Source organism: Conger conger, chromosome 9 (assembly GCF_963514075.1).
Source record: "Conger conger chromosome 9, fConCon1.1, whole genome shotgun sequence".
NCBI lineage: Eukaryota > Metazoa > Chordata > Actinopteri > Anguilliformes > Congridae > Conger > Conger conger.
Genome location: NC_083768.1, coordinates 11,904,860 through 11,914,180, shown reverse-complemented (window position 1 = coordinate 11,914,180; position 9,321 = coordinate 11,904,860). Strand labels below are relative to the sequence as shown.

Here is a 9,321-nt window from a genome sequence, read left to right as displayed (position 1 = left end):
CTCTGTCTCTCTCGCTGTCTCTCTCTCTCTCTCTCTCTCGCTGTCTCTTGCTGTCTCTTGCTGTCTCTCTCTCTCTCTCTCTCGCTCTCGCTCTCGCTCTCGCTCTCGCTCTCGCTCTCGCTCTCGCTCTCGCTCTCGCTCTCGCTCTCGCTCTCTCTCTCTCCCTCTCCCTCTGTAGTGGGAGCTGTGTTGTCTCTGGTGCTCGGGTGTTATGTGTTAAATATGTCCCTGTGTCTGGCAGAGAACCTTCTGGAGAACAGCCTGGATGACGGGCCGACCGACACCAACCTGAACCGTGTCCCCGTCATACACTTCCAGGACGGGGTCAAGGGCGATGAGGCGGACAACGTGGGAGACGAGGACCACAAGGTGTGTGAGAGAGGGGCGGAGGTGGGGCGGGCCTGGGTCTCGTCATTGGGATTAGAGAGGGATAATTACCCACGGGGTGCTGGGAGATGTTGGCTGAAAGTATCCCAACAGCCATCAGTGTAGTTCCTGATGTGCTCTGTGATTGGCGGAGCTCCTCTCCCCAGAACCAAATTGTTTTTTTTCCCCAGTAAAGTGATGTCACAGTTCATATCTTCATATTTTGTTACCCCTGTGAAGGGAGGTTTGGGGATTTAGCGTCCACAGAGTGTTTTCGAGGCTCTAGGGCTGGTAAATGGTAGAGTTTCTCTGTGTGTTAGCCTGTGCTGCTCAGTGTAACAGGGCTGTGCCCTGCGCCTGTGCTGTAATAGTGTAACAGAGCTGTGCTGTAATAGTGTAACAGGGCTGTGCTGTAATAGTGTAACAGAGCTGTGCTGTAATAGTGTAACAGAGCTGTGCTGTAATAGTGTAACAGGGCTGTGCTGTAATAGTGTAACAGGGCTGTGCTGTAATAGTGTAACAGGGCTGTGCTGTAATAGTGTAACACGGCTGTGCTGTAATAGTGTAACAGGGCTGTGCTGTAATAGTGTAACAGAGCTGTGCTGTAATAGTGTAACAGAGCTGTGCTGTAATAGTGTAACAGGCCTGTGCTGTAATAGTGTAACAGGCCTGTGCTGTAATAGTGTAACACGGCTGTGCTGTAATAGTGTAACAGGGCTGTGCTGTAATAGTGTAACAGGGCTGTGCTGTAATAGTGTAACACGGCTGTGCTGTAATAGTGTAACAGGGCTGTGCTGTAATAGTGTAACAGAGCTGTGCTGTAATAGTGTAACAGGCCTGTGCTGTAATAGTGTAACAGGCCTGTGCTGTAATAGTGTAACAGGGCTGTGCTGTAATAGTGTAACAGGGCTGTGCTGTAATAGTGTAACAGGGCTGTGCTGTAATAGTGTAACAGAGCTGTGCTGTAATAGTGTAACAGGGCTGTGCTCTGGGCCTGTGCTGTAATAGTGTAACAGAGCTGTGCTGTAATAGTGTAACAGGGCTGTGCTGTAATAGTGTAACAGGCCTGTGCTGTAATAGTGTAACAGGGCTGTGCTCTGGGCCTGTGCTGTAATAGTGTAACAGAGCTGTGCTGTAATAGTGTAACAGGCCTGTGCTGTAATAGTGTAACAGGGCTGTGCTGTAATAGTGTAACAGGGCTGTGCTCTGGGCCTGTGCTGTAATAGTGTAACAGGGCTGTGCTGTAATAGTGTAACAGGGCTGTGCTGTAATAGTGTAACAGGCCTGTGCTGTAATAGTGTAACAGGGCTGTGCTGTAATAGTGTAACAGAGCTGTGCTGTAATAGTGTAACAGGGCTGTGCTGTAATAGTGTAACAGGCCTGTGCTGTAATAGTGTAACAGGCCTGTGCTGTAATAGTGTAACAGGCCTGTGCTGTAATAGTGTAACAGGGCTGTGCTGTAATAGTGTAACAGGCCTGTGCTGTAATAGTGTAACAGGGCTGTGCTGTAATAGTGTAACAGGGCTGAGCTGTAATAGTGTAACAGGCCTGTGCTGTAATAGTGTAACAGGGCTGTGCTGTAATAGTGTAACAGGGCTGTGCTGTAATAGTGTAACAGGGCTGTGCTGTACTAGTGTAACAGGGCTGTGCTGTAATAGTGTAACAGGGCTGTGCTGTAATAGTGTAACAGGCCTGTGCTGTAATAGTGTAACAGGGCTGTGCTGTAATAGTGTAACAGGCATGTGCTGTAATAGTGTAACAGAGCTGTGCTGACTGAGCGTGCTCGTTACAGGGTTTGCAGCGCCGGGCGACGCCCCACCCCAGCGAGCTGAAAGTGATGAAGAAGGTGATCGAGGAGAAGAGGAACGAGGCGTACACCTCCCGCGCTGATGAAGAGGACTACCTCCACAATGAGGTACTGACTGTGTACACGCACACACACACATACTCACTCACTCACTCACATATACTCACACACATATACTCACACACATATACTCACACACACACACACACACACACTCACTCTCGCACTCGCACTCGCACTCACACTCACTCTCACTCTCACTCTCACACTCACACTCACACTCACACTCACACTCACACTCACACTCACACTCACACTCACACTCACACTCTCACTCTCACTCTCACTCTCACTCATAATCTCAGTGGAGTGACCTCGCTGCTGTGTGCTTGCAGGAGAAGCGCCTGAGCAGTCTGTCAAATCAGAGCAACGAATCGCACGCCTCCAACAGCACCGCCTCCGCGGGGTCCCAGGAGGAGAGGCGGGAGCTCGTCACCACGTGGGAGGAGCCAGTGAACGGGCAGAGCCATGCGGAGGATGGGGAGGAGCTAGACGAAATGGAGGTGGAGTATATCGAGGTGAGCGTTTCCTGTGGCCCACCACCTCTGCTGCAGTTCACACTACAAATTACGCCCGAACCGTTCATTGTGCATGTCTCGTGTTGGTTATTACTAAAATTCATATCCCTACAATATGCAAGCATGCCTCTCTATTGATGTATGTCAACAAAAAATTATAATAATCTGTTAATGCCTGTTATCATACTGGATCAATAAGGTGCCAATGTCACAATTAAGAAATGGTCTCCATCTCTTTCTGATGAATCTCTTTCACTGATTAAATTCTCTTTCCCTCCTGCTCTCTCTCCCCCCCTCTCTCTCTCTCTCCCCCTCTCTCTCTCTCTCCCCTCTGTCTCTCTCCCCCTCTCCCTCTCTCTCTCTCTCTCCCCTCTCCCTCTCTCTCCCCCCCTCTCTCTCTGCAGCCCACGGTGCACTTTGCCGAGGAGCCCATCATCCGCGGGGCGGAGGAGAACGGGGAGGATGACGATGATGTGGACGGGAGCGATGAAGAGGAGCCGCCGCCCTTCCCGCCGGAGAAGCAGCGGCTGTTCCGGAAGGACACGCCCCACTACAAGAAGCACTTCAAGATCAGCAAGCTGCCCAAGCCCGAGACCGTGGCCGCGCTGCTCCAGGGCTTCAGCCCCGAGGCCCAGGCCCCGCCCGCCGCCCCGCCGCCAGCCAATCAGGAGGAGGAGGAGGAGGAGGAGGAGAACGAGGAGGAGGTGGAGGTGGAGGAGGAGGAGGAAGGCCCACAGCACCCCAGGCGGGAGGAGACGCATCTGGAGGACGGCGCCCTGGCGGACCGCTTCAACACCTCCCTGCAGCCCCTGAAGGTAGGGTGGGGCCGGGCCGGTGGGCGGGTTGGGGGCGGCCGGGTTCCGGTGGATTTCAGACCAGTGGTAACCGACCCTGTTCCTGGAGATCTACCATCCTGTAGGTTTTCACTCCGACCCTAACAAAGCACACCTCATTCAACAGCTAGAGATCTTGTTCAGCTGCTAATTAGTGGAGTCAGGTTTGCCGTATTCGGGTTGAAATGAGAACCTACAGGGTGGTAGATCTCGGTTACCTCTGCCCTGGACTCAAAGCGCTGGAGGGATTTATTTACTCATGTTCCAGGCGATGAAGGAAACTGCGATGAACTGTTTTGAAGTCAGGTTCAGTGCCTCAGCAGATCTGCTGATCGAGTTCACCGGGCTTAGCTCATGCACCAGCAGGGCAGTAACACACAACAGTCCTATCACACAGCTTATGTATCGGTAGTGACAAGCTCCCTCTCTTGGAGCCTGCTTCTGTAAGTCACTTACATTGGCACATAGGGGAGATTGGGGTCTGTTGTGACACGGGGTCAATTGTTACACAATGTTTTCTGAGCGCGAAATTGAGAGGAAACTGGTCCGTTGAAATCCGAGGTGAAAGAGGACGTGTGTGTGGGGGTGGACTGTTTCTGATCGGGAGGAAAAAAACATTGGGTAACAATGAACCCCGTGTCACAACAGACCCCAACATTTCTCTCTGACACGCTCTTCTTCTTTGAATGGCGATCCGGAGGCAGCACAAGGCTTTGTGGGTACCTCCACAGCCCTGTAGCTCAGAACACATCAGCCTGCAGACTCCAGCACCACCTGCAGCCTCTGCTTTGATCTGGATCGCCTTCTAAATGACCTTTATTGTGCCACAAACACTGCATCGCACACAGGAGAGGCTGTCCTTGCACACCGTGTCCTGTCCTGATGAAAGCACAGGGCTCTTTCATACTTCATTCTGCAGGCTGTTTTCCCGCTGGTCCGTATGATGTTGTTTTATTTCACCGTGTCCAGTTCTGTTCTTCCTTAACAAAGCAACAAAGCCCCTTTCACAAAATTACATCCAAGCACATCGTTCTTTTCTTTTCCTACAACCTGCTCCGCTCACGCGGTGGGGAAGGCACACAGTCTAAACAGGGGGTTTGCAGATTTGTGTGATTTGGCCTGGCTCGTACCCGTGTGAACGCACACGTGTGGCAGACACCCGTGTGCAGTCCCCCCCCCGTGACGTGGGTTTCAGGGGGCAGAGACCGCAGCAAACACCAGCGTGAGGGGTGCACTGAGACAGGGGTCGTGTGGAGGAGTTCTAGCAGGGTGTATGTGTGTGTGTGTGTGTGTCATTGAGTGTAAGGTGTGTTTGTGTGTGTGTGTGTGTGTGTGTGAGTGAGCGTGTGTTTGTGTGCCCTTCAATTTAAGTGGAAGCCATACTGATACAGACATCAGTGGATCTGCATATCACAAGGCCTGAACCAGAGGTTTAAATACTTACGGTAGTACTTACAGTAGTCCCCAGAGTACAGATACTTACAGTATTCTCAGTATGGAATAGTCTCATAGCAGATAGTTTTCTCGGAGTATGGAATTGTCTCTCATAGCAGATACAGTATTCTCGGAATATGGAATAGTCTCTTACCGCAGATACTTGCTGTATTCTCAGAGTATGGAATAGTCTCTTATAGCAGATACTTGCAGTAGTCTCAGAGTATGGAATAGTCTCTTATAGCAGATGCAGTATTCTCAGAGTATGGAATAGTCTCTTATAGCAGATATAGTATGGAACCGTACCTCAGAGTACTGATGCTTACAATAGTATCTGGGTCCCAACCGATGCAAAGGCCTGTCTGCTTTGGGTGCAGGGTATGAAATGAACACGCCCCAGCAGCCAAATGCTGGTCAAATTCTGATTGCGTCTGGTAAGATTTTCTACCTACGCAAACTTCGGTAGGTAACCAATCCGGTTGTGTTGTACTGTAAAAGGTAATACACCTGATGGAAAATGTTGAAAATCGCTGGGGATCTTTAGGATCCTACTCTGGTTAATTCCATGCCCTGTGTGGGTGTCTCACAGCTGAAGGAGACTGCAAGTGTAGCCTGCACTCTTCTTCCTCCTCTTCCTCCTCCTCCTCTTCCTCACGCTACTGCAGATTGACCTGGAGCTGCTCCTGGGTTTTCCCACTCCTTACACACCTCTGCGTCCTGGGTCTTGGGTTTCCTCCTAACTGGGAGGCCTGTGTGTGTGTGTCTGTGTGTGTGTGTGTCTGTGTGTGTGTCTGTAGAGTTGGGTCAGGGTGTGTTTGCTGCTGCTTCTGCCTCCAGCTCTGTCACAACCACAGCAAGGGAATGTAGACTGGGGGCTTCAACGACTTGTGTGGTTGTCACAGTGCCCACTGCTGATGTACAGTGTGTGTGTGTGTGTGTGTGTGCTGAATGTTGGTTGTGTGTAATGTGTGTGTGTGTGTGTGTGTGTGTGTGTGTGTGTGTGTGTGTGTGTGTGTGTGTGTGTGTGTGTGTGTGTGTGTGTGTGTGTGTGTGTGTGTGTGTGAGAGAGAGAGAGAGAGAGAGAGAGAGAGAGAGAGAGAGAGAGAGAGAGAGAGAGAGAGAGAGAGAGAGAGAGAGAGAGAGAGAGAGAGAGAGAGTAATATGAGTGTGTCTGTGTGTGTGGGAGTTAGGCCTCACTAATACGCATGCTTCTCGCTGGTTCCTATCCTAACAGGGGGTGTCATTTGATCAAGTGAATAATCTGCTGATTGAACCTGCTCGTATTGAGGCGGAAGAGGTCTGTATCTTCTCTCTTTCCCCATCAAGTCCCTCCATCCTTTCTCCTCTGTGTTGTGCTCTTTCTCCCTCCCTGTACTCACAATGCAAAACACCCACCAGAAATCAAATCCACCATTAACCTGAGCCAATATGTCAGAAAAGCCAATCAGAGCACACTGTCCTGGGGCAGCCAATAATACGGTGACACCTGTTTAACGGGGGACGGCGGGCAGTGGAGCAGAGGCTCACAGGAGATGTAGTTTTTTGGATATTTACGGCAGCCGTCTTTGTTGTACTGTTGCATCGTTCTTGGACTGCTCCAGTTTCATGCTCACGTACTTACGGCGTGGACAAATTTGGGCGTGAAAATCTAAAAACGACACTTTTAAATGTGTTAAGGTGCTTACAGTGCATCTGGAGCAGCCTGTAAAAGAGGTCTGTCGAGTGTTGGGTTAGGTAATCCTTTATATCCATTTCTGGTGTAACAGGTCTATTGAAAAAAAGAGATCTCAATGAGACCACCTATTTAAAGGAATAATAATAATAATAATAATAATTATTATTATTATAATAATAATAATAATAATAATAATAATAGGAACGTTGTGTCCGAGACACAGTGAGACTCTCCTGCCCCCCCCTCCCCCAGCAGGTGTTACCTTGTTTTGGCTCCCCCTCGTTTCCTCTCAGACCTTCTGGAGGCCCTTCCTCTCTCACGCTGGGGGCCCTTCTCTTATCTGAATACGAGCAGAGCGTACCTCACCCTGCCTCAAGTGCCAAACGCCGGGCGTGTCCCGCGGCCAGATCGCAAGGAATGCGTGTGTGTGTGTGTGTGTGTGTGTGTGGCGCACGTGTGTGTGTGTGTGTGTGTGTGTGTGTGGCGCACGTGTGCGTGTGTGTGTGTGTGGCGCACGTGTGTGTGTGTGTGTGTGTGTGTGTGTGTGTGTGTGTGTGTGCGCGAAAGTGATGGAACATAAGTAACATTCCATTATCCGCTTTTAAAAGCGGAACGGTTATCTGTGATGATCATCAGCGATATCTATCAGATTCATGTATCTGCACTAGTTCTTCTTGTCAGTAATGAAAATGAGGGGGAATGTGTGTTTGACTGGTAATTAAGTTTAGTCCTGAGGAAGTCTGTGGAGATGTCGTCTCTGTGCCGTCCGATGATCTGAAAGTGATTTAGAGCAGAATTCCACGGCTGCTTCATCGCTGCCTGTAATGCGTCATTAGCATCGCAATGTGGAAAGACCGGACCGGTTAGCAGGTGGCTCCGTTTGAGGCTTCCAGTGGAGTCTCCTCCTCACAGATCAACACTCGGGAACGGAATTCATTCTGAAGCAGATGCTGTTCTGGCCGAGTAAACATCCTGGTTCTGGGCGTGTGACACAGCCGTAGATCTGCACGCCCGCCCGTCGTCAGAGAGACGTGGGAAGTTTAAACAAAGTGCGGTCGGCCACAAAGCCAGGGGAGGGGCTTCCACGGAATCCACCCGCCCTGGTGACAAGGCTTTATTGCAGGGACAACCGTGATGTCACTTCCTGACAATGCTTGGGTGTTGGTGTGAGACAAGGGCTTAATGAGGGTGTAAACCAGGGATGGGCAACTCCAGTCCTGGTAGGCCGGTGTGTATGCAGGATTTACTCCAGTCCTGGAGGGCTGGTGGGTATGGAGGATTTACTCCAGTCCTGGAGGGCTGGTGTGTATGCAGGATTAACTCCAGTCCTGGAGGGCCGGTGTGTATTTAGGATTTTGCAGCCACCAGTTGCCCTGGCTCAGTCCGCAAATTAGCCATATGCACCGTGACCGATTCACTCGTAAATTAGACCACAGTAAAATGCTACAAGACGAGAACCTTTATCAGCAGCTGTGGCCATAAATGACATCATGTAAACGATTGGGCTGAATAGATAATAAAGAGCAGAAGTTGGTGTGAAATCCAGACACGGATTTGGCCCTCCTAGCCCACCCCTAGCTGAGGCGGTTTAAACAGCCATCTTCCCGGGGATTCTCTCCTTGCACATATTTTTCTGGCATGTCCTCTCAGGACTTTGTGTGTGGATCACTGAGCCCCAAACACATTCTTTAGTCCTCCCTCTCTCTGAACCCCCCCCCCATTCTGCATGCCCCTGCCCGGTAACCCTCACCCCCCTCAATCTGATCAGCCAACTGGCAGAGATGGAAATTCCTGGTCCGGAGGAAAAGTCCTCGCCAGTATTTTGTTCCAGTCACCTGGATTTGCGAATTAGCGCAATTCTTCTGCCCGGGGGGTAGAGCTAATTGGTGAAATCAGCTGGACCTTCCTCTTTTGGGTATTGGTGTGGTGACTTCTGTTTGTCTTTTTCTCTCCCCTGATTCATGTTCTGGTGGTGCATGTTTCGGCCGTACGGAAAATACATGTCGTTCCCTTTGTTTGTGCTCGTGGATGCATGTGTAGTTCGCTCTGACTTTCCGACACCAGTCTGTGCTCCTCCGTGCCTCGTGTCTCTAAAGAGTATCCTCCAGGGCTGTGCTAACGCTCCAAAAGGCCACCGTTAAGAGTGGACCCGGAGGTCTCCAGGTGCGGTTCAATCCAGCTTTTTAATACGTCGGTACGGCTATGTCCCCGTCCCCCCCCCCCCCCGTCCGCTTTTTCATTAAATCTGGATTGAACCGAGTGTGGAGATTAAGCTAGACCCCTCCCCTTTCCCCTGTGTCCTGTCGGCTAACACGTGTGTGTGTGTGTGGGGGGGGGGGTGTTCACTCACTCCTGTAAGCCAATCACCAGAAAGCACCAGCCCAGCACGCAGCTGGCATAAGGACCACATTGCAGGAGCATTGTGTGTTCGTCCCCATAATTAAAAACAATTCCGAAAATACTTTCAGCCTTCAAGCTCGGAAAATATGCACGACACGCTCTTAAGAGGCACGCATGCTCATTGGCTCCTGGCCATGAATGCGGTGAGGAGACGTCGAGAATAGACGCAAGGCTGGGTTCAGTTCTGGTGCAGGGGTGGCCAGAGAGTGAGGATACAGCATGAAAACC

At 50.7% G+C, this 9,321-nt stretch overlaps 1 protein-coding gene across 1 annotated transcript in view; it reads left to right on the top strand.

The window, feature by feature from the left end:
• The window catches only part of LOC133136212 (protein scribble homolog), a 100,396-nt gene that overhangs the window by 52,727 nt on the left and 38,348 nt on the right, over nt 1-9,321 (top strand). The window contains exons 12-16 of the mRNA XM_061253506.1: nt 242-369; nt 2,159-2,281; nt 2,569-2,751; nt 3,156-3,566; nt 6,253-6,315. Coding sequence (XP_061109490.1) covers nt 242-369; nt 2,159-2,281; nt 2,569-2,751; nt 3,156-3,566; nt 6,253-6,315 — 908 coding nt within the window. The remainder of the gene's footprint in view (nt 1-241; nt 370-2,158; nt 2,282-2,568; nt 2,752-3,155; nt 3,567-6,252; nt 6,316-9,321) is intronic.